Source organism: Perna viridis, chromosome 5, assembly GCF_037379345.1.
Source record: "Perna viridis isolate PV_CMFRI_1.1 ecotype Kerala chromosome 5, ASM3737934v1, whole genome shotgun sequence".
NCBI lineage: Eukaryota > Metazoa > Mollusca > Bivalvia > Mytilida > Mytilidae > Perna > Perna viridis.
The window spans coordinates 36,646,259-36,673,581 of record NC_142449.1 but is presented as its reverse complement, the minus strand read 5'-3'; the positions used below and the strand labels follow the sequence as shown (position 1 = coordinate 36,673,581).

At 30.1% G+C, this 27,323-nt stretch overlaps 1 protein-coding gene across 3 annotated transcripts in view; it reads right to left on the bottom strand.

Annotated features, from left to right (window-relative positions):
- Window positions 1-3,296: 3,296 nt before the first annotated feature.
- Window positions 3,297-27,323, bottom strand: part of LOC148617290 (core-binding factor subunit beta-like) — a 34,186-nt gene continuing 10,159 nt past the window's right edge. Inside the window, exons 5-7 of one of the 3 annotated variants that reach the window (XM_088584889.1) lie at window positions 24,680-24,799; window positions 20,836-20,894; window positions 3,297-5,859 (exon numbers count right to left, since the gene is read on the bottom strand). In XM_088584889.1, coding sequence (XP_088441015.1) covers window positions 5,757-5,859; window positions 20,836-20,894; window positions 24,680-24,799 — 282 coding nt within the window. In that variant the 3' untranslated portion in view covers window positions 3,297-5,756. Of the gene's footprint in view, window positions 5,860-20,835; window positions 20,895-24,601; window positions 24,800-27,323 lie in introns of all 3 variants that reach the window. The other 2 variants (XM_088584890.1, XM_088584891.1) reach the window with 2 other exon arrangements.

The window sequence follows — 27,323 nt, the reverse complement described above, 5'->3', positions numbered from 1 at the left end:
AAAAGACTCCCGTGTGTTTTTCGCGGATGGTCAATACCGATAAAAGAGGAAGATATCTATCATAGAATGAGGTTATTTGTCATGATGGAAACGGACACGCTTTATCGGTTAGTCAGGTCGTGCTAACGATTTTAAGAAGGTAGATCTAGGGTAAGGGACATAACTCTTACAAATCATTGGAATGTTTGTGTAAAGCATTTTTCATCGATCTTATCTAAGAATCAAAGTAACTTGGATTTATTTCATTCTATTCCAAATGAATGCTTTATAGACATAGGTAATTAAATATGATGCAAACATACCACTGCTTTCAAGAGTTATGTCCCATACTCCAGGTCTACCTCCTTAAATCGAATCTGTGATAAATTAGTGGTTTCGTGTTTGTTTTGTATTACATGTTCTCAAAAATTGTGTTCTACGTTTGTCGTTACTGAGCCCCATGTTACTTGTTTCGCAACACTTGATAAACCGTTAAGATAAGAGAATGAATAAAAATGACTATTATAAAAATCATAAATATGAAACATGCACCTGACTTTTTATTGTAGAATTTCACTTATCGTTATAAGCACGAATGTTTTTCCAGAGCAAAATTAGGAACGGCTTTTAAAACTTAAAAAAATCCTCGTTATAAAGATACATCATCACGGAATATGAAACCCCGCTAGAAAATATGCATGATGTAACATAGTATTTTTTTCTCTGTAAGGACATTGCACAAAATCATGTCATGAATACGTTTTATGACTTTCAGTCTGAAAGCGCAATGATATACTAACCATGTCTGTGTGAACTATACACTGAAGAAACCTTGAAATATAAAAATGCATGATATTATGATTAATTATCATGTCTACAAAGATAATACTTCATGTGATTCCTTATTTTGTCAAGTTGCCAAATATACAACGATATTGCGTTTTATATCTTGCATTTGGCCCCAAATTTTTTTTTATATTTATAAGCTTTTCCTAATATAATGATTTGTAGAACTAACAGACTTAATATTGTTAAAGGTGCAAAGAAAGTTAGATACGCGTTTGTTCAGGCTTTTCATTTTAAACCTGCTCCTTTTATTCAAGTATCAGTGTTTATAAAAAAATCAGACAGGAGGTGATTCATGCATATCAAAAACCATTCGAATTCAGTTTTCTTTCTGGTTCAGACGCAGATACTGATCATACAACAAGTTATTGTTTTTCATTTGGTTGTTGCGCTTTTGAGATAAACAAAAAATATATAGATTGTTCATGAAATTGGCACTTTGCAAGAGTTATCGTTCTTGATTTGATTTCATTTGGTGGATTATATTGGGAGATAAATGCACGATTTTCTAAAAAGTGCAATCTGAATGCGTTATGTGAAAGTATTGCAGATGTAGACTGAAAAAGCATCGTTTGATTGGTGAGTTTTTCTACACCATGAATCACTTTACCGTTGGCAGTGTCTGTATTTTGTGTACTGATTGACACTTCTTATCTATTTCTTATACAATTCATAATACGGTCATTTGGTATAAGGCATCAATCCGCTATGAAATGTCTGCCATTATAAATGTTGAATTTAACTAATCCATTTGTACAGCCAAATCTTAGTCCGAGAGATTCTTTCGTTGAACAGGGTAAAATGACGAAGTTAAAAATTAGTACAGTTTTATCTGGATATCTACAGATTTTACTTATGACAGGGAAATAATCATTATCAGAATCCAATTTCTAAATGATACCCTGTCGTTGTTTTCGTTTTGTTACGTTTAAAGCGTGAAGTTCGTCATCGCATTAAATTAACACATTTTACTAATACTTTCTATATTGATTGACGACATTTAATCTCAAGACCACACAAACATGTAACCGCTAATGCAACAGCAATCGTAGGTTTTCACTCCACTGTAGTAATGAATATCTTCGTCTCATCATGCCTTATACGGAACAGTTAAAAATAGTCACAAGAAGTTGTAGGAGGTTTGTTAATATGTTATTGTCATTCATTTTAATCTCATTCAGAACATGAAACCTTTTTACAATAACTGATACATGTATTTCAAGTAATTACAATAACTGAATTAGCAATAGAAATTCTAAACCGATATATTCAATGCTGATATATCGAAGACCATCCTTGCTGTATAGTTGATTGGAAACAGTATTCGGTTACAATATGAAAAAAAAATTAACTAAATATTTAAACCATTTTTAATGATTTTGTTGAAGATTCTAGTCCATATACGGTCTGCAGTTTCAATACAAATTTATATGTTGTAGGAGTAAAAAATTAAGATATATATATATATATATCGATTGTGGTTTCTATATAAAGCATGTCGCGGTTTATAGTATCTCCGTAAAAGAAGAAAGGTAGACCAACTATATAAGAAAAAAGACTGCTTCGGTTTTTGTACTTATAAAACGTAGTTTACATGTGATTATATTAAAAAATACTTATCGTTAACTGGCTTCACATAATTTATTTGTCTTTTCTCTCTTTTACGCATAGCTGTATGTCCAGTTAGAATGTTTTTCTGTAATTCTAATATACAATTTATCGCAATGTTTTTTCTTTAAATATCGTCCAATATTAGTTTATGCTTAGAAACATATTAGTTTTTTATCCGGACATAATTAAATATTGATAATTTCGAACACTATATTGGAAACAGTAAACAACAATTTTCTCGATGTTCGTAATGTTACTTCACCAAATAGAAGACCAAGTGAATGAAATAATATAAACATTGAAATTAAAATATAGAGAACAACAACAAAACGATATTCCAACACAAGAGAGAGGGAACGAACAATATATGCAAGAAAAACAGTAAACCTTATATAAGAATCACGAATTCCACGTTAAAACAGTACACCAGAAGGGGACGTCCCTCTTGAAAAAAAAACCTGTTTTTTCCTCCGTATTAATCATTACGATTGCTTCTAACTTTCCGGTTTCTGTCTTGATATTGTCATTTGCTATAAGCGCTATCTTCTTTTGACTTTTCTTTATGACTATTGCATTAAGTTTATCAACTTTTGTTATTGCCTATCATTTTAATCGTCCCCACTGTAATATGACTTTCGTGTTATTGTTGAGATCTCTTTTATTGGAGTGTTTCAATGTATAAATTAATTCAGTTAATTCATACAATGTTATTGACTTATTAAAATCTTGATAAATGATGCAATTTCTAGTTTCTAGAACTCAAGTACTATCGTACATCACCTATGGTGTCCGACACTTCAGTGTTTTATAAATTAATCTTTGTCGTAAAAATGTCTTTTTTACATCCATATATGAACAAATCAAAAAATATATTTTTATTTAACCATTCAGGCACAAATATCATTACACTATAATAGTAATCAATATACATTGTGCTTATGTGGCTTCATAAATTAATTAGAAAACAAACTCATCCAAAAACCATCGACTTTAAAATGAACTGACCCCTCAATAAGAAAAACATAAGCTAAAGTTGGTTGTTATCTAAATCTGTATGACCAGGAATAACACAAAAAGCAAACTAACCAAATAATATTTTATCCTTCAAATAAAAATGGAAATAAGTTTCCAATACGAGAAAATATTTACACACATACATAGTTCTAAGGTATGAAAAAAAAATATTAAATACAATATAAATTTGATAATAAAATAAGCGTTCATATCTATTCTGTAGGTCCGTAAAGTTTCGCTAAAAATGAATATCATCTCTGCAAGCTTTGTAAGCGTATCATATTTATCCCAATTAGTATTGAAGCTTCATTTTATTATGATAATAATTATATATAATTATGGTCATAGTAAAATGAAAGTATAATACGAATTGGGATATATGTGATACGCTTACGGAGATATGTTTTGGGGGATTTTCGTTTGCTTTTAAGAGTTCGTATTGGCTATGTAAGTAATTAAATTTTGTAATTTTGACAAGCTTGCATGTCTCATTTTATAAAATATTTACGTAGTAAAACAGGTCTGAGAAATATACAAAAGGAACATAATTACACACAAATATTAAATTAATGCCATTTAAAAAACACACATTTATATATTAAAGTAATAAAGATCAAAGTCACCGGTTATAAATTGCAAAAGTGGAATGATATGAATGTGGAATGAACGAACAAACAATATGCTTTATATTTAATGACAGTTGCCCACCTTGAAACTTAGTGAAACCTGTCTAAAGCAAATCCTGGGAAATCTTTTAAAAATCTCTATATATTATCATGAAACAATTTAAAGTCCCTAAACACCACTTCAGTGTATATTGAATCTCAGTAAACCGGACATCTGTTTAAACTAAACAAATTTTAAAGTCCAAAATGGGGTCAAGTTTAGACAAGTTTCAGTGTAATTGAAAAAGTCCCCTGTTGTATATCTACAAAACAAAGTCACACTTAAATAAATACTTGCAACAATAAATAAATTTTAAAAAAATACAATGAAATAAAACAAGTTAAAAATATCCCATTTGTTCATGGTATACAATTTCATAAAGTATGTCATGAAATATTAGTTCACATATATCTATACCTTAAGAAAAACAAAAATGACTAGAGGTGTTACGTACATTATCACCCTAAAACATAATGAAATGGATTTTTAGATACGTAATTACCAGCTGAAATCCATGTTTTACTTTTAGAAGTACTTAATAAAAACAAGAAGAGTAATAACATAAAAGCTTGTAAAAGTTTATAGGACTCAACGTAAACATTTCACACGAGTGATGTTAGCATTTATATTTTCAACTAAAATGGTGTTTCGATGACTGTCAATAAAATTTTTCGTAAACAAAACAGGATTTCGAATAAACATGATAAATGCACACAGAATGAAAAATAATACAAAATCAACTCCTTACAAAGAAAAAGATAAAATGTCTATTTGATTTTTTGTTTAAATATTGTTTAACCCAGGCAGCAAAGAAAGAAACAACTTGTAAATAAAACAGATTTTGTAACTTTTCAACGAACAACCACATCAATGATTTAAGAAATAGACAGTATCGAAATGTACATTACTTGATGATATTAAGATATTAACAAAAGCTGTACTGTAAAATACACAAAATCGCCAGTATTTATTGTTTTGATGAGCTCGTCAAAAACGTCATGTTAATTATTTCACATTTTTGAAAGTTTACCGACTTGAAACGCCAGATAAGAAAATTATGGATGAGATAAACGCTTGTAGTCATTATTTCATATTTGCGTTTTGTTAATCTCACCTTATTCTTTATTTTTAATTCATAATGAGGCTGGTACAGTAAAACCTGTTTAAACAAAACTCTAAATATTAAAAAGACATGTTTAAACAGAACCCTGAATAATCCAAAAACCTTTCTTAACTAAATCCGGAATAATCCGAAAACCTGTCTGAAATAGACATTTTGTAAAGTCAAGTGGATGATCCGGAAAAAGGAAAAAAGCTCAAATCAAGGTAAAGGAAAATATGTGGAAGTGCTTTAAACATCAATAAAATCAAAGGGCATTTTATAATCTCGAAATAATTTTTTTTGTCAGAACAAAGAATAATTCCACTGTCTCCGACACACTGCTGCTGTATCGTCCAACAGTTTATATTAAGATTTTCTTTTACCTCTGGAAATCTTAAATTTAAACACCCATCAATCTATCTTACTGTATCGCGAAAAACTGCTGGACAACTTGCACAATCGTTCAACCTTCGCATGATAATCTTCAATAGATAAACTCTGATATATAAATAAATCATCTTCCTTTTGAGCTCTGTATTTACAAAATGTACAAATGTCGTCGTTTCAGTGGAAACATTCTACGTGGGTCATTCACTACCACTGGTCTCAGCGGGACTGGAACGCGAACTTCTACGACTTGTCTGAAACAATAAATAGTTTCAATAAAGTAAACTGACAAGTACAAGGAATATGAAATAATTATTGACTAACAAACGTCGACGTTGTAGACAAGATTGCACTTTTGCTGAGGGTATGATTGTTTTGGGTTTTTTTTATAATGAAAATATTTCTGCATATTCACGTAAAATGGAAAGAAAACAATGCAAGTTGTAGAAAACACTAGTTTCGAAACATCAAACAGGAAGTAAAAATGTCCCATGCTAGGTATTCTTACGTACATAGAAACAACATTTTTCATACATGCGTCAATATGAAATGTATACTCAAAAAAAAAAACAAAAAAAAAACAAAAAAATAAACAATTTCACATGTACATTTTGGGGAATAATTTCCCCATAATTAGATTACGTAGACAAATCTCAGTTATTGTCGTTTAAAAATATACCAAAGGAAAATATATACTTTGTGGTAAACCTCACAACCAAATGCAATAAAAAATAGGGAAAAGTACTTGATATTGGTTGACACCTCGAAGTAACTTTTGAATAATTCATTTGCAAATTTTAAAGTCTGTAAATCTAGTAATAATACTTCTGACTACGATTGATAAGGATTTTTTTTCTATTTTTTTTTTATGTCGGATGGTCTTATATTTCTGATAGTCGGAAGTGAATGGTTACCATAGACCGATTCTTCATTTAGATAAATGATGAATTATTTAGATATTTTCTTTGCTGCAACTCAATTTTCACCTTCCCTTCAGCGTTTAGCCAAAAATCAAATATGATACAAGGCCGTTCATTTTTTAAAAATGTTTTCTTATTACTTTTGAAATTTATATGCATAGATAATTTCTCGTCTTTCGCTAAAATATGAAGACTCGAATGCTAATGTACCTAAAATATGAGTTATTTGTGTTCTAGTTAAATCAGAAAAGTCAGACAATAATTTTCAAAGAATGACAGAAACAAGAACATTCAATATGCTTTACACAAAAAATAAGAAGAACGACATTTCCAAGAACAGAAACAAAATACCACTTTGAAAAAACGTCTACATAGAAAATATAAGCTAACACGCATGAACTTATTTAACTTAGTTTTACCTACCACGGTTATTCACTATATGGACACTTAGTTAAACTTTAAGCCCACCCACATCTTGTGGCTAGAAAGCAAAATACTTAAGATCACGTTCCGAAAGTAATGTGACTTTGAGTACAATTGTTTAAATATGAATGCAATTATACTTTATGAAAAAAAAAGAAGTGTGGAAAAGTGATTCAGTTACATGAATGTCTTTATTAGGTAATACTTATCTACATTTATTTCTAACCACAAACCATAATGTCAAACAGTTGGAATAGCTTGAACAAGTTGTTAGTACTTATCAAATCTGAAACAACTCAGAGAACCAAAAGTATACTAATTGTTTCTAAGACAATTAAAAAGGAAAGAAAACAGAAAAAATAAGACTAAATATAGGAAATGGTGGATTCTATTTCTTTTACATTCTTATTGAACCATAATCACCACACTTTTTACTGCTTAATGCTAACTTTTGTAAGGGGGGGTGGGGGGTGGCCGGATATGGTTATAAATAATTTTTTATCTGTCAAAATAAATGAAAACTATGAACGTTATTATGATCTCATATAAAACGTGGAAATCATTACAGGCATGCCATCAAAGAGTAAAAACAGTGCGTATAGCTACTTTATTATTTACACACTGACCCAACATTAATAATATGGAATGTCTATCAAGGTCAAATTGACAAGTAATTAAGGTATTTTTGTCACAAAGACATACCTGTAATTTTTGTGGTTTTCTATGTAAACTTGAAGCTATTGTAACTTTTTATTAGATCCACAGTCAAAATTCCATAAAATTGAAATTTGATTAGGAACACGTTTATGTCATACTGGCCAATTTACAAGGCCAGGTCATATTAGTCATACTGTATATATTGGATAATCATATTTGTATAGTTTTATATCCAGTGGTCATTAAATTGTTTCTCACAAGAAACTATGAAAATATATAAATTCGAAATTCGAATGAAATTCTAAATATTCGTTTTAAAAAAAGAAATTTACACTTTAAAAATGATCAATACCGGTGTATTTTATCCTTTTTTCTAAAAGAGCAGGATATATTTCTTTTTCCCTATATTTTACCTTAACATTTTGAAATTTCCGTTTTTTTTATGCCCAACCAAATATGCAAAATGCACATTTTCGACAAAAGTGTGACCACATCAGAATTTTTACAGCAATAAGACATAAAAGAATATTCAATTCTATTGCTAAGCTTACAGATAAAAACCCTATTCAATCTAACATATATACTGCCAAAGGAAATGACTGTACAATTCTAAATCACAGCTTTCCGAATTTTTACGACTTTAGTACCTGGTATACATTTCAATGTCAACGGGTACACCCAAAGTTTCATTGACATCCGACTATTTTACTGATCTAAAGTGATTATTATGTCTTAAAGAGTATAAAATTGTGACTATGTAAGCTTTCCATTGATAAGTTAACACTGATAGAAAATCTATATAATTTAGAGGAATATAAATGTAGAACGGTCGAATAAAAGAAATATTAGTCATTGTGTCATCTGGATCAGTTGAAATATTTAAAATAATTTGATTTCCTTTTTTGTTCATGCCGTATTACATTCTCTATGTGAGGTATTTTAAAAGAATTTGAAAGATTTATTTTCTATTTATCAGGAAGATAGATTTTTTAATGCGACTTGTTATCGTGTTTTTAACTATAGAATCATTGACAAAAAGGTCAATTCAAAGGAAAAACTATTTCGACAGATTAAAAAAGATTAAAAAACATAAACCAATTAAAAGGTGCTGACCGATGAGCTTAGACACAAAACAAAAAACAAAACAAGCAAGTAAAAAAACAAAACCAAAAAAGTAAAAAAGTAGAATAAAATAAAAAATGAAAAAATAATGAAATAAAAACTTGTTTAAACGAAAAAAGACATCTTATTCATGCCACACTATAAGACTATGATTTTTTTAAGCATAACACAGATTATAGAGGGGGATTTAAAAATGGAATAGACAATTTGTTTGACTTACGATACAAATTAAATAACAAAGGAATCCTCCTACAACAATATATTTAAGTCGCTGGTCTGTATAATTGTTTTGCATTGTGTTCTAAATACACTGATATACATCAAATGCAACATAAAGTACGCTTAACAAAACAGAAATCATAACGTTCGTGGGCGATTTCAATAAGAAAAGCATTTTTGGACAGGTGCGACATATTTTGTCGGTCATAAGTCAAAGTCATATCCTTGATATAATAAGAAGGGATAGGGCCTTTATATCTTGACACTACAAAAAAAAAGAACTATATAATTTGGGGTGGTAAATGATGAATGGTAATGTCTAAAATTATCAGACAGTTTTATCCAAGATGAAAAAATGTGTTTTATATTTTTGCAAATTTATGTATTACAAAAACTTAAATTAATGCAAAAAATTAGAAATTACGCAGATGTTAATAAAGTTGATTCGAGGTATAGAGTAATCTGTACTGAGTACGCAAGTTATCTTTATTGTTATTAATATATTATCATACATAATATATAATAATTAATATAATCATTATCATTTCATTACTTTTAGCGTGATTATTTGAGGAAGAAAAAATAACAATGGAAATGAGTTGAGTTTTGTAATACATTCAAAAGGAAAAACAAAGATCAAATCAAGACATATAAAGAAACTAAAATGCCGTGCTAAAACCAAAAAACAAAAAAACAAAACAAAACAAAACAAAAAACAAAAAAAAGATATATATATATATTGAAATGCAAACACCTTGGGAAAGAAACAGAAGCATTTTTCAAATATAGATCTGGGAACAAACACACAGAAAACATCTTTATCTTCTTAAAAGAGTTAAACCAAAGGTAAAAACAATTTCAATTCTTTTCATAAAATTTCAAAACATCTCAACATGAAATATCATATTTACATTTCAGATGGACTTATGAAAACGGATTATGAATGCAATTGGCATGAACAATTGTACACAAATAAAAAGGGCACGTGAAGATGACTTAGTTTTTAAATTGCAAGCGGTCCTGTCATTTTTGACAGAATAAAAGTTTCAAATCACCTGAAAGTCCTTTATTAACCCTTCAATCTTTTTTCCTAAGGCGGACAAAGCAAATCGTGGACAGACGTTGACAATTGTGGAAAATAATGATACAAAGTTACAATGGTAATTGACCAGTTTCTTTATTTGTTATAGATTTTATATTTTTATAGGATGTAACTCCACGCAAGTGTAAAATTGGATTTCCTGAATGTCCATGTCCATCTCACTGGGTCTAATCCTCTAGCTATGGTCACATCACATGGCCCTTTCTTAATCAGTCAATCAAGAGTGAAAAATGGAACAAATTCAATAGAAAACCTGATCGGTATTAATTGTAAATGTGTTCCCATTTGATATTTTAGTAATAAGATGTTTTTGGTCCAGATGTAATCTCTTTGAATGGCCAGACCAGTTGCCCCTTGTTACAGTAAGCCGTAAAAGCATCTTTTTTCATCATTGTGGACAATGTTTCAGCCAATAGCCAATTGTAAAATGATACAAGAAAAAGAGATAAATCAAAGATCACAAAGAAAATTACTGTAAATGAGATATTTAGTCAACAAAACTCAAAATATTATCTAAACATTGATAATTTAAGGCCTTCTCCAAATTCTGATATCGTTGGCAACTTAGAATTCATTGGCAACTTAAAATTCAAAGATTTGTTCTTCGGACATAAAATCAAAAATTAATTTCCAAGATTGATGGGAAAAGACATAAAAAGACATAAACGCTACGTTTATATCCTTTAAATGGTTTTAAAGATTAATTTTAGAAGTTTGCCGAAGACGTCTGCTAGTGGTACGAGTTACAACTGAATCAAAGAAGGACGATGAAAATATTAAAAAAAAAAATGTCAATTTTCTCAATCAGTGGTGTTCAATTATTTAAATTGATTTTTCCAAATACGTTTGATACGAACCAATTTTTACATAAATACCTTTAAGTCCCTTCCTCTGTTTTTTCTTAAAATAGAAGGGGCGATAAAGGGTCTCATTGGCAATTAAGAATAAAGTGATAAATATTTTAATTGTGAATTTGGAGATTTGGATCCATCACAAATGATAAAACAGTAGGACTTCTGGTAATTTCTTGCAGTAAGAGGACAGAAAATTTGCTTGAAGTTTACCAATAGTCAGATATTATGTCATATTTGGTGAATACATTCATTATTACATATGTAAAAATATAAAATTGTTTCATGTGTGTGTACATATTTTTCTGAATGTAAATTTGTCCAAACAAAAAAATTAAAAACAACAAAATATATAATTCTCAGCATTTTGTGCTAAATGACGCAAATTATGACACCATAATGATGTCATTACAATGAGCTAATGCCACAAATTTTCATTATTTTTTGTATACTTGTATATTTTACTTTGTTATGAACAACTTCTATGTCATTATAATACAGTTGATATTTTCAGGCAATATTCATAGCTAAATGCCCATACACCTTAGGTTTTGGGTAGGTATTTTTTTTACAATACCAATAAATATAAAAGAAAAGGTTGAGTTATCTTAAAATAACAAAGTTGCTAGAATATTAAAACAAATTTAATTTGAAAAATAAATAAGATGTAGGCAGTCGGTTGAGTCATTTTAGCATCTTTTGTATTCAAGAAATAATCAAAGGTTAAACAAATTTTGAAGAAGAAACAACAATCAATTCCACACGTATCTGTGGGGAATTGGATATTTACCTGCATGTTTAGTATTATCTGTTGCTATAAAGCACGTAGTATAATACATAACAGTAGTGATTACAAAGAAGAGGCAAAGACAGTAAATTCTAAAATCAAAGCTTCTACACATAATCTTGCAACTGGGTGCGATTTATAACGAAGATAATAACTGACTGAACTGCCTGTTTAAGCGAAAATAAATAAAGCTATGGACAGTAGAATGTTTGTACGTCCTTTCTCGAACTTAGTAGAAAAGTTATAATAATAATGCATGCAAAATATATCATATATTTTCTTTGTCACTTCTTAATTCTACCCTATCTATTCCTCTAGCTTTCAAATTTTCTGCTGTAAACTGTTTACCCTTAATTTTAACTGTTGAATACAAAAGGAATGTTCGTGTTTTATATAAATAAATAAATATATATATACAACGTCTCAGAATGTGACGACTCTATTCGCTAAACTGCTCCATCGGATCAAATTGATACAGGGAAGATATGTAAACGTATAGAAAGGTATGAAAAATTCCCAACGATGTTAGAACTGTCAAATTTGCATCGCTGGGAATTTTTCAGACCTTTCTATATATATATATATGTGTGTGTGTGTGTGTGTGATGCAAGGTTGCAAATTTGCGATGCAGATTTGGTCGCTCCCTCAGTGGGATTCGAAACCCTTCTCCACTCTGACATCTATGGCAACACCGCTTGCACTAAGCCCAACGCTCTAGACATCTTCCTCGTAAGTAAATCCAATGCGAGAACATTAGCAAATGATGTAACTGAATAGAACAATCTCTGATGGTATAAGGTAAGGCAGTATAGGATCTGATACGGTATACAAGTACAGCCATATAGGTCTGAAAAATTCCCAACGATGTAAGAACTGTCAAATTTGCGAAGCAACGTTTTTGTCGTTTCCTCCGCGGGACTCGAACTCGTACCGCCGTGATATCTATGGCAACACCGCCTGCACAAAGTCCGCGACCTAGACCATTCGGCTAGCTAGGCTATATAAAAATATAGCTTTCACTGGATGGGTCATTCCTCGTAGGATTAATCTAGGGTTGTGATTTAAAAACGTCAATGTGATTTTTTTTAAATGCAATATTTGCTAAGTAAATTGACGATGTCAACAAAGCCCAATAAACAATATTACCAAAATGTTTTGTACTACAATATTTGTTCGTTCCTCATGAAAAAGCTATCGCAATTTTTAATCCTTGCAAAGAGGACAGTGACTGATGGTCATTTTCTAGGTTCGCTTTCAACCAAATTTCGCAATAAATTTATGTCGTTTTGGGCGTTTTATTTTACTAACTAAGATAATGTACGAAGCCTGTTGTGAATGTTGAAACAATTTTATTTTTCGCTATTTTTTTACAGAACATCAACATCTTTGTCATCAAATATAACCGTAAAGGAATATTAAGATGATTTTAGATGATTTTTTTTTAAATGCAGGAACTTACAAGTTCGATCAAAATAAATGGTAAAATGGACAGTAAAAACTAAAAAAAAATTGTTATTTTATAAAGAAAATGGAATACTAATCCCATACTTTTCCTCTTAGAAAAACCTAACTTTTTTTTTAATTATGGAGTGATATTAGTTAAGTTGCTAACTTCAACATAATGTGTAACAAAGACACCATCAGACACCGCCTTGATCATATTGCATATTTTTCAAACTTTTTCATCAATTTTGTAGACTCCGTTAGAAATAATGAAATAGTGTTTATCACTTTAATAGGCTATTGCGAAAATCCATAAAGTCATGATCATGAAAACAGAGAAATAGATGGCAAAAGCCTGTATTATTATTCCAAACGATTCAATAGCCCCCTATTGTATTTAGTTCAAAGAAAAAGTGATATTTTTTCTGAAGTATCGAGTACTTTCACATTTAAGAATAACAACGACACGTGGACATAATTATAGAGGGGATATATTATTGAAAAAATCACCATTACAAGCTGTTCTTCTGATACGCCTTAATATTCTTATACCAAACATAAAAACCAAACACCTTTGGTGAAACCATTAGGTTAAGGAATCATAATGATGATTAAGACCTTCTTTTTGAAAAGGCACCAATGTCTTTCCACATTAATATTTTATATTATCTATTTCCTTTCTATTGAAAGGCTGGTTTTGAGTTAAATATGGTAATGTTGAACATTGGTCCAATACTCGTTCTTAATGTCTTCATACCTGCCCCTAGGGTTTTATATGATAATCGTTTAACCTTGTTCATAAGGGCAGAAAAGTATTCTTATGCATCACAAACCTCAATTTCATTTTTTACTTCTTGAAAAATATCCTTTATAACCCATAGAGTAATAAAATACAAAGATGTTGGCTTATTAAAGGGAAAACTTGACATCCATTTTAATTTTAAATCTTTCAATCCGTCCATAAAATTAAATGGTATGACAAAAATCAAAATTGTATTAGGATGGACAGGTGACAAGAACATTATCATTCGAGTTCAAAAAGCAATACTGGTATGTTAAAATACTGTCTATCTATACCTTACAATAACCGGTGTGTGGCTGGAGCGTGTCAGTCACACGACATTGCGAAAGACTTACAATCACATTTACAGGCTAAAAACCCCTATAACGCCCATGACAAATGGTGCGGGCAATTCAAGTTACATTTTGGACAATGATGGAGTCCTGGTTTTATGATCCGTATAGTGAAGGTGAAGATGTTGATCTATGCTTCGCAAATTTATTGCTTTTTTGTGTTCAGAGCTGTATGTAAATCGCTCATTTTTAACTAAACAACCCATTTTGTTTATGAAAACATTACAAAATATGGAAAATTTATGTTTGATCATAATGATGACATAGTGCCACCAATGTATTTGATAAAAAAATAATTTGGGCTGGTTTTATTGCATATTTTATCTCTCTAACTTTCCCTGTCATAATAAAACCTTCCTTGAAATGTATTTTCGATAATGGGATGAAATGGGGAAAAAAAACAATTTAGATTTTTTAATAAGCAGATAAGAATACCTTTTAGATTATTTCTACTGCAGAGCACTGGCATACAACAAACTCACAAACTGTTATGAACCCACCTTAACGTACTGACAGCAGTTTAACTACATGTCTAGTACGAATATTGGCATATCTATTACAAACCTGACTAAATTCAGGTTTAATCAGCAAGGAAGCACATAAAGAAATTCTCTAAACATTTCCTCACATGCATTGATAAAACAAAGCTAGATTTTTATTCAATAATACATCCCGGTAATATTACGTTACGTCAGTTATTTCCGGCCATTATTTCTGTCTGTATGTCATAGATATGAAAATTAGTCATCAATGTCATACTTACACAAATGACATATAAATATTTGACAATGTTAATTTAATTGCCATTAATGTTAACTTAGTATACAAATTTAAACGTTATTAAAGTCTATTTCTAACATAGGTTTAAAATACTACTAATGAAGAATAAATATCATTTTAGAGTATACACTTCCAGAAGGGCTTTTTAAGAAAAAAAGAAAAAGTTTCTTTCAGTTTATGGGATATTTGTATTATTGACCACCAAGATGTTGAAAATAATAAATACATTTAAAAAAAAATGTTATTATCATCGGTTTATGATGAAATTAACATATCAAACGGTAATTCAGAGGGAAAAAATCTCATTTCTGATAACGCGTGATTCAGTTCCCCGAGATATACTCAAACAAAAACCAAATGTTATTTTAAAGATATTCTTCATGAAGTATAATTTCACTTGAACGACATTATTGACGTCCCGTTAATTTGATCTTTTGTGTGTGTTAACAACCTCCTTAGAAAATTTATTAAGCTTGTTAATGCGTTGCAGTAGACATTGCAAGTGCATCATTATAAAGTCATATAAAATCATTATGTTAGCCAATTAAGGCAATTAAACTTGATCTCTCTTTAGATAGTTTTGTCAACAAGGAAATCGTCTTGTTAATCCCTTACATAAATACGGTAGCGGATGTGCACACAGCTTCATGCATATTTCATTAAAACCCAATAAAATACGCTAGTAATTCAATAAACCACAGCAGTCCAGGGCTTGATGGTCGCATTATATTGCAAAATAATCAAACTTAAGAATGCACTAAATATTAGCGTTTATTTGATTGAGAAGAAATGTGATCATCAGTTTATCTTTTTCGTTTGAAATTAGAAACCAATTTTCAATGTCAAAAATACTTTAAAATTGATGGATGTTCGGTCAAATATTAGTATTAAACAAAACAGTGGTTTTCTTTCGTAAAGATTTATCAACCCCAAGACGATCCGTTCGAAATTTCGGTCGGTATTTGGTTGAGAAAATTCTAAATGATAAATTACACTCGTAACCATTATGATGAAAACATTTGAAACAAGACCAAATTATGTTTTAGTCTAAAATATTTCTATATTCATTTATTAAAAACAGAATCCAAAAAATATATTAAAACTTCCAACAAAAAAGATTCGTTATTTTTTTTCCATTTCAAAATGTTCTAATGTAATATGAATATTTTCAAGTAATTGTCATTTTCATTTTCAAAGAAAATATTTTCGATATTCTTTATATCAAATTATATATTCACCTAATAATTTTGTTTACATTAATAAACATTGCGTTTCACTACTACAAGACAAAGTAATAAAAAATAATGGTGCATAAAGAGCATATGCAATTAGCGAATAATTCATTCGCCTTTGACGCTGTTTTCTTTTTTGTCCTTTCTGTCAAATAGACGATTTTACTTTATTGATAAAAATAAACAAGAAATAAAAGTACACATTTAACGAGGCATTCTGTAACGCGAGGCCTGGCTGACCTTTCAAATGTAATTTACCAGATTTATGCCACGAGGATTGCACGAGAAATCCTCGCCAACAATGTAATAAAAATATCTCATACGTCTAGAGTACTTTGTTTGTATCATTACACTATATGCAAACAAGGCTAGTAACGCATTTTACGCCTGCGAGAAAAAAAACTCAAAGGAGAGTTAATATGTCATATTAGAAAGTGGAAAATGAAACTTATGCAAAAAATGTGAAACCATAAGTGTGCAAACAATAAAACACATCATAAAAAAAAAGAAATAAAAATAACAACAGTTTGTTAATTGTTACATGATTTCTGGTTAGCCGAAAAATCATACGTAATGGTCGCTTGGCCTGACTACTAACAACAGATGATGTTTTATTCGTATTTGTTCAATGTTTATCTTATCCCTCTAAAAGTGTGACTGGTGTTATTTTACCAGAAATTTATGCTGTAAATCTTTTAAAACATGGAAAACTATCCATTTTTTATGCGTTAGAGTAAATTATCGTTATAATTATCAATTTGATCAAGCTTTGTAAGGGAAAAAATAATTGAAACAACAATTAATTTGATCTTGACCACAATTTTATTATTCCTGATCACGAAAATTTATGCAATAAAAATCATATTGGTACAGATTCGCACAAAGGTCCCACATCTCTACAAAGAGTTTTCTAACCTATTAAATTTTGTCCACGACATTCTACGGACAGGAAGGAAAAAAACGTAATTAAATTTAGATCGAATGAAAACATCCCATCATCGCTATACAGAAGATAATAATCTTACGATAATGTCCTCTTCACTTTCATAATACAATCATGAAAAAACTTGGATGAAATCTTAGTAACCCCCACAGTGATGAAAGATGTTCATTCCAGAAAATGGATCTATGAAGATAACCTATTATGGCCAATCTTGCCCCCACGATTGTAACATGTCAGTCAGTATTATATCCCACTTCATATAAATTATTTCAAATTTCTTTTTCATTACGTGTTGATAATAAACAAGATTTTTTTTCTGAAGGACTTGCATGGAATCGTACTATTGAAAACATGTGTTGTCCGGGAAAATAAGGTTGTCTAATCAAAAGACAATGGGGGTCACTTCATCGCATCTGTCCAATAACATAAAAAGAAATTTACAGCAAAATTGAGGGCTATTTAAACTGATAAATTTACGATAAGAGCTCCTCGGAGCTTATGCACGTAAAGGCAATGTTTGATGTCTTTACATCATCACTGGAAATATGATTACTAATTCATCTTTTATGCAATTGCCCCTGTGTGACCTTTTAATTCTAATAGTTTTCGGATTGTTAAGCTTGAATTATAACATTATTAGTGTCTTAATGTCCTTTAAGATTATGCATAAACCTTGAATTATTGAATATTGATATAAAATTAATTTTGTCAAAATATAACACCTTAAGGGCATGATGATTATTTGCGAAAGCAGAAAAAAAGGTTTAAAATGAAGAACTCTCTGTCATTGAGTACTAAGTACTCTGTATTTTTTTTTTATTTTAAAAAAATTCTAAATTACTTCAGAAAAAAAACAGTATATTGTATTTGGAAAAATTAAAACCTTTCGGGGATGCTAAACAGTATATAAATGCATTATATTTAATCACAGCACACTGAGGAAATCATTATCATTTTCTCAACGAAATTTTCTCTCGAATAAAGTTCGATTTAACAGTGCATATGTTTTAAAAAAAAGGTTATAGACTAAAACGATATTCTTTGACTCCAGATTTGCATTTCATTTGCTCCCTCCAACATAAATATTTTTCATCGTCTAAGCCATCAGTCATAGAAAATTAAAAAATACCTACATGATGCACGTACAATTGAGCGTAAAAAACACAAATTTTAATTTATTTAATTACTATTGATGTAATTGCTGAATCGGAACAGGTTCAACGGACTTGCTATGTGACATCTTTATTAAGATGTGTGAAACATTGTCAATTTTAATTCTAAATGTTGTTTTGATATTCGACTTTAAATTGTTGTAATTATTGTTTGCAAACTATCTGAAATGAGATCAAATTGATAGCACGGAAGTGTCAGCTGTTCACTCGTGTTGAAAGGTGTTGTAATCGAACATGATAAATGTTGACATTGATATTGTCCGAAAGAAAAAGATCAAAAAGTTGATGTTATCAGAACAACTCATCATTTTCTGGATATAAAAAGGGAATGAATGTCGGACATTCAGAAGGACAAATATTTCCTTGTTGTTTTCAATATGCAATGATGAATATCATTATTATAAAAAAAAAACTTTTTTTTTCATTTTATTTTAATTAAGGGAGGAAGGAGTCTTTTTGTGATTAATTAACTGAATCCTTTTATCTTGGTTTCTGTGTTCATTGTGAATAGTTAAATAATGATAAAATGCCATTAACAAGGCTGGCGCAAGAAAAAAATATTTAGTCATGTTCAATTCCATTAGGGAATATTTATTATATTGCCATAACTTGTGACTGAAATTTGTCTGTTATGACGTTTTACGAGTTTGAATCTAAAAATACCTTTGAACTCGTAGCTTTGTCGTCTTTATCACAAAGGGTTTTAAGTAATAATATTTTTATCATCTTGGACTAATCTTTAATATTGTTAGCAATAACATTATAAAATGTTGAAATAACCTTTAAGTAAATATTTTCTATGAAATGCTAAAATTGTGAAACTAGAATTACTTATCAATCATCTTCGTTGATAACTTTTGCAATATAAAACGTGTCTTTATTAATTAAAATAAGCTAAACCTTTGAATCTCTCTTTTGGGAGACGTGTCTCTTGCTTCTCATAACTAGATACTAATTATGGTGGTTTATAAAACTAGCCTTTAGCATTCAGTTCAAAGAAATAACGCAATATTAAACCAAATGCGCTTTGTAACAGAAGGAACTTTTACAAGTACAAATTTTTTAGCGATGTAACATATTTTAATCAACTATACACCAAACGGAAATAACTAGTAATACCATATTTGCTACAACATTGTTTCATTGAAGATAATGGATTGATAATTATTCTTTTTGTCAACACATATGATTCTACCGCACGGTTCATGACATTCAAATATCATGCTGGTAGAAGAATGAAGAAGTAGCATTGTCAAACAACCAGTTTAGTAACCCAATATTTACATTTTTCATTGTCAACAGAAAATTGAGCTATGATAGTGTGGTCCAACCTACAAATGAACTAGAAAGTTTTACCTGCTCTTATGAAAAAAATAAGGGCACTAACAGATGGTAGCAAGCAAAACAACTTCAACGTCAACACTATGCAATCTTTCATATTTCTTTAACTTTGGCTTATCTGAAGATTTCTTGTTTGAAGAACACTTTAATTTTCATGTTTTTCCAAACTGACAATTTGTATCAGATGGTTATCGAAGTTCTCAATTTTTCTTATTGCTAAGAATCCACACGTATTACAACTGTTATATACGCATAATTGTCTCGATAATTTTATCTTTAATGGTTTGATAAAATGGATATGAAATGGTTGAAAAAATGAAAAGAGCAAACCTTTTAATCATTCATACTAAATATTCAAAATAAAAGAACATTTCAATTTCAGAACTGGATGCAAAAAACCTGACCTATCAGTAATGCAAATATACTATTAATTCTCTTATGTAAACTGTAACGTACACGCCGACAGGACACTAAACGTATAATTAAAAAAAACTCCCTCAAAGGAATGTAAAAACTCATTGAATGCGTACAATATGACATATAAAAGCAATGTAACACAACGAGTTCATGCCCACAAACCAAAGTTACTACAAATAAACGATGCCCTGTAATGTAGCGCTTTGTGTATTGTATATTTAGCAATGCTGGTAACGTTACACATAATCACTGCTAAAGACAAATATAAGCAAGGGACTTGATAATCCAAATCAGACTTGAATAAATTTTATAATGTTATATTTATGTCCGGTTAATTCTTAAGTATGGAAAACGCATTTTAATGAAGTATTATAGAGGATTTTGATTTTTTATTATTGTGATTTCTTTTTATTACTGACTTGAAATATACTTCGGCTGTGATGCAGATAAAACTTTTTTTCTAACAAAGATTAAAAAATAATGCTATGTATGTATACTTTACTACCAAACAAACTCAAATGGGTAACTTAAGGAAAAAACACCGATTTTGTATGTATCTGCTTATATTTGAGCTATTTACAATTGCTCATAAAAATTTCGGCAACGTAACGTTACTAGTTCCTTTGTCAGCAGTGATAAATCGCTACTACATTACAGTACATTATAAGCAGACATACAGTTTCTTACTTTCTGACTGGAGGGTCCGGGATGGTTTTGGCACCTCTGGTTTGTGTGGATGAACTCACCTGTGTTGGGAAATAAGCCATGTACATTAATTTTTGATCAAACAAAAATTGATATAGCATATGCACAAAGTACAGGTCTTGACTAGTATGGTCTCATTGTACCATACAATATAAATTTAATATGACTATCATCATTTGGAAAAGGACAGTATATTGATGTAGAAATATTCCCCGTCTAGTGTTTCATCTGAAATTCCGGAGTCAATAAATCAAAGAAAACAAAAATATAATTTAAGCCCACCCTATACATTCCTGAGCTAAGATCAAAATGCTCAATTTTTCCATGAATGTAGACTTAACTTTATATCGCATTGCATTCTGGGAGCCCGTCGTTGATATGGGCAGTACTATGAAAAATCCTTACAACGTGGAAGTTTTAATTTTGAATGATCAGAAACACTAAGGATACATCTTGTCATTTATTCTTGACTCCGATTTGAACTAATAGCTATTCCATGTATCTAAAGTAAAATCTTCCAAAACAGTCGATCTACTCAAACGACTTACGAAAATAAAATTTTGATTCGTAACTTCAAAAATATCTACTAAAATCTATTTCAAAATTCCTATCGTATGGACATGCATGCACGTATTTTGGAGCACACGATTAAGAAAAATCTTTAGGAAAGATGTTTTTATCTATAAAAAGCTGGAAGAAAAAACATCTCAGTGTGAATTACAGGTTTTATATCATACAGATGTCATCGTTTTGTCGAACAATTCGTTAACACAAAAAACATAAAATCAATCTATTGAAATAGAGCTATTTCACAAATTTCAATGGTCGTTTATAAAAAAAACTCTTTGAAGTTAAAACGCACATCAGTGTGACTTATTATTAAGAAGGTCGTCCTATTAATAAATTTTAACGTCTTGTCCGTTGGGGGAAATTGATTCATGCTCCTAAGAGTTACATCACAATTATGGGAAGATCCTTAATAATGGGTCTGACAACAAAAATTTTTCACGTAAAGAGCGAATAAAGTTTCTTTCACGGAAATCTTTGGTCAGTTTGAATTGAATCATTTCTACGAGAAAAAAAAAAGAGAAAAATGTGATAGATTCAAATGGGGATGTATTCTTACTTCACAGAGATTGTATGAAATTCACAACTTTTCGGACAGGATAAAATGACAAAAACTGTATCCACTTTGTTCAACTTATAACTTTTTCCGACAACCACGTAATAAATGCAAACATTACATATGTTAGTGTCAGTCAAGGAAATATCAGTTCCTCAAACAAAGGTAAAAAAAATCGGTTAACATCTTCATCAAACCAAATGGCTCGTTGATTTCCTTACTTTGTCCTTATGATTAACAGAATTCTAGGAGACGCGTAGCTATCAAAGTACCCACAAACATTAAAAGATCACCCTGTGAAAGTCTAGTCAAAGCATACACAAACATTCAAAGGAATCTTTACCGCAAAGTATTAGCATATTATATAAGAGGTTTAATGTGAAAACCAACATATCCTTTACATTAGTATCATCCCTTTTTGAAATAATACGAGTTTTAACGCTTCTTAAATGCATTTGACTTAAACAGTTCAATATGTGTACTAATCTGAATAACTATAGTTGTTCAGAAGGAGACTAGATATGTGAAATATGCAGAAAATAAATAATTTGTACTTCTCATAGTGTTGAACTGAATGCAGAAAGGAGTTCCATTCAGAATAAAGTGGAAAAGTTATGGAAACATAATTGATTACATTGCTTTGTAAATTAGAAAAGACCTTTCATAAAATAAAGGGGGATAATTCAACTTAAATTCTTGAAAGTGCAAGTTTGCTGTATATTATACAGTAGTGTTTTATAAAGCTCAATACACAGGTGGTCATGGTTTTGAAAATGAATTTATAGAAATAAATTATGAATGATATAACAATGGAATATTAAAAATGAAATGTTATTACTTTTTATGTTCTAATAGCCCTACTCAAAATTTAATAACCAACTTTTTATGATTTAAGAATAGTAAAAATGCAATTGTTCGTCTAGTGTGACACCTATTTACAAACTTAATGTACAAAATTGGCATTTGAATGAATCAGGCAATAAAAACCAGAATAAGAAATAATATTAAATAATAAATAGTTTTCCTACTTTCAACTGCAGGTGGTAGAAGACAATAAGTAGTCATGTGCCAGCCTGCCTTAGCACACAACAAAAGACATGCAAGTCCTAACAAAGAACAGCAATAGCTACTGAAAAAAAATAATAAAACATGCATGCAAAACTGAGGGAAAAACTAAATAAAACAAAGAAAAGTATAATGAATTCAACAGTTTTTTTATTTAACATTAAACAAGATTTCTGTACAACCATTTGTCATTTTATAGAATATGAAATTAAAAAAAAAACAAAACAGAATAACACTATGATATGGGAAATATAAACATTATAATGGGAGATAACTCTAAATCATTATGATGGAATTATTGATTTTTTCTAGCAGGAACTTTCTAAGACAAAACAATGTGTTTTTGATGCAAAATTTTGTGCAAGCACACTTTGTAAGAGATGTGCATACAAATAGCTCTTTTATGGGAGATTACAAACTGTTAAACTATAAAGAATTAATAGAATCATTTTTAAAATATCATGCATAGCTGAATATGATTCATTTGAAGAATGGAGCGATATCTTTGAGTTGTTGGTTTAAAGGATGATTCTGCATGTTTGCAAAAACTTGACAGGATAAGGATAAGAATAAATATTTCTTCTTTAATATTCCCATTATCCAACAAACATACATGATTTTGTCTATGTACAAATGCGAAACAAACTTTTATCAGAGATGAATGACAGCTGCAAGGCAAAAATGTGTGATTTCTATATACAAAATATAAATATATAAATTTGACTAGAGGAACACAATATCTTACCAACAAATATATAACAAAACAATATCGTTGTGAATGAAAAATAATGAACATATGTCCGCTAAGGCAATGAACTTTAAAGTAACAGCTAAGATTCTGTACATATATATTGATGTCTTAAATCTTAAAACATGCATAACATTAGAGAGATTGACATGAAAAACATTGAAAATAGAAATCAGAGCTACAAACAATAATAAAATCTGGTAAAGCAGTCAACTAGAACAACAAAAAGAGGCTTAAAGGAAGAGAGTTACAATATAAAATATGTATAAAACAACAACAAAAAAAGCATTTATTTGATCTTAATTGAAAGAGAAAAATTCATTAAATATTTTTTTTATTTATGTATTAAATAATTATATTAATCAAATGCAAAACTCTATTACAAACTTCTAGTCGATATTGAGATTTTTATAAACAAATATCATGTTTTTTTTGTTTTTTTTAGATGTACTCAATATTTCATATACTATTGCAATCTTGTCTGATTGAAGCATTTTTCTTGTTTAAAACTATATTTTTTAAACTGATGACTCTTTTCATTTCTGAAATAAGTGTATCACATTTCTTGATGTTATCAAAATTGAAATTAGAATTCTTAAAAGTTATCCTCTAGCAACAGAGTAAAGATTCATAACAAAAGTGTTTTGTAAAATGATTTCAAACAATGTCAAAAATAGACTAGTAGACCAATTACAAAAGAATTATAAAGAGAATAATTACATGTACAAATGAATACAATAATATTGATATATAAAGACATTTATAGCATGAAGCAAGTATTTCATGCAAGTGAGCAAATTAAGATCACATACACCAATCACGAACAACATTGTATACAAACAATGCTACGACTTCCGTTCCTCGGAAAAGCACAACAATGCTTCAACTACCTCTGCTTCTTGTTCGGCTTGTCTATCTTGTTGGTTTCTATATTGTTGTTGTCGTATTTCAAAATCTCGTATTCGTCTGTTATATTGTTCAACTTGTTCTCTGAGCATTGCATCTTCAACCTGGAAAAAAAGGGAGGTAATCAAATTAGATTGTCAATTGAACTTGACAAATTAGTTGAAAGCAGTTGTTATCCTAACCTCTATTTAACTATCAAAGCTATTTGGGATAAATATGACCTGACATGGCTGTATTTTAATAAACCAAGTGCCATGATCATCTATTATGCAATAAAATAATTTGCCAGTGATTTTCTTGAGGGTATTTTAACTGAACACATATTTATTTTGAGTTTAATAACAAGACAGATTGTTGAAATTATAAAGGATTCAGATGCCGCATCTTGAGATTTTTACATAACCTATCCATCACCTGGAAGCTTTGAAAGCTATGTTATTATCTCATTATGCTAAACACTTGCAGGACTTGTGCAGGACACCCCTAATATGCAGCATCTGCAACCAAAGTGTGATTGCGGCATATGCAGTTTAAGCTGCATTAGTATGGCTATCATGGAACATGGGAATTAGAGGATGTTAAAAATTCAGTCAGCTGCTAGTATAGATTGTGCTGCTAATTCAAAGACATCAAACAAAATGAAAATTTAATTGGTTGAAGGGCATTTTTTGTCTTTTCTGTTACCCCCACAAGCTCTCTGCATCCATAGTGCATATGCTAGTTTGTCCCATTTATTATAGGATACTATGCAATAAAAATGGGAGAATAGGCTTCAAACAGCTGACAATCTAAACAGATATTGATTTTTTCTTTGTCTTTTTGTTCTCATTGTCCCATAGACGTTTATTTTTCTCAGATGCTGCATCTAGAATTATGAAACATTTGACATAATGAAACTGATGCAAGCTGATGATTTAGAGAACACATGTGATATGTTCAGAATTGATCACTGTAGTTTTCAGGTTTGCAATCTGCATCACTTGCCTTTGTTTTCATTGTTATAGATCTACAGATAGAGAAAGAATATGGTCTGGAGCAGATGGAGCCAAAAGAAGTTGTGGTTATCTGCAGCTTGCGCGAAATAGCAGCCCGTTCAAGAAGAGTCTGCTATGGCTTACTCATATGACCCATCTTCAAATGCAATGTCTTGATTACTTAGAAGTTACATAATGGGTCTAGAAACCACAATGAATGATAATGGAAGCAAGTTGACAGAAATCAGCATATGGCATGAGTTTTGAGATAGAAAATAGGCCTCAAACATTATGTAAAGAGTTCTAATAACTCTTGTCAAATGAGACACTTCTGAAATGGCCTTAAACTCCTAACTTTATCCAGGGCTTTGTTGGAGCAAAGACTGAAAAATGGAATTTTAAAATTTTGCTGCAGATGTTAAAACAAAAAAAAAGGATATTTTGGCTCATCAAAATGTCAAACTTTATTAAATCATCTCAAGTTTCCTGAAGCATGATTAAAGACAATGCATATTCCATGTTAAGACACCTACAAATCTAACACAGAGAAAACATGAGATATTCTGAAGCAGAAAAGTCACAGACTCCATAAATCACTTCTTATTAAACAGTCCCCTTAACAACCTTAAGTATTAATATCAACCAAATTTTCCTTCCCATATGCAAACTATGACAATTCTCTTTGTTTGTAACAACACCAAACAGCACAAAAACTGTCATAATCTCTTCCTTTTATTCAATTGTATTGCCACCTTGGTCTTTAATTAAGCAACATTACAAATTCTGGTGCAATGTAATAATTGTCTGTAGAAATTATTCCCAACATAGTCATTTAGAAACCAAAATGCACCAGAATTGCAGTTTTAATTTCAGTGAATCATGATACAACTGCAAACAAGCCATGACCTTTTGCTGTTTATTATTTTTAAGTCCATATGCTCTGTGGTAACACTAAAGGAAGCAAACCCATTGTTTTCAAAACTCCATTTTCCTGATTTTGAATCTAGCATCAATTTTAATCAAAATGAAACTTTTGAAGTTGGAAAAATTATTCATGATTTCATCTCTATGTACAGGGTTTAGCATTATCCAACAATTTATTTGAATGTTGTGTCCCAAGGGAGATTTCTTAATATAAAGCTGATATTATAATTTGTCCATCTAATTTTTAATATAAATATTCATTTCCTACTCATGATGGAGACAAATAACTGATTAACTATTATTATTCCTTCATAATAAACTTTCAGAAGTTTGATATTCAAATATTTATTTGCAATGAGTATCGAGAGTACAAAAGACTCGGAAAAACATATCCAGAGCAGGTGGAAGGAACAATGGAGAGAGAGTCATGCTTCGAGCATTTGCGTAAAATAAAGTATTGCATAAATTTAAAATGGTCACTAGCTAGCTTGACCTTGAAAAGGGCATTATGGAGGATTGGTCACGATGTTGAATTGTTTCCAATTGGTCAATAAAATGTGATTAGCAATAGTCATTAAATTTCTATGAATTCAAAACATTGCAAATATCTTGTCAGCTCTTAAAGCTACTAAGATTTTAAAAATTTGAGTGATAGCATGATAAGAATGATTTATTGATGCAATACAAACATCAATTGTACAATTTAAAGTGACCATGCCTTTCGGCCTCA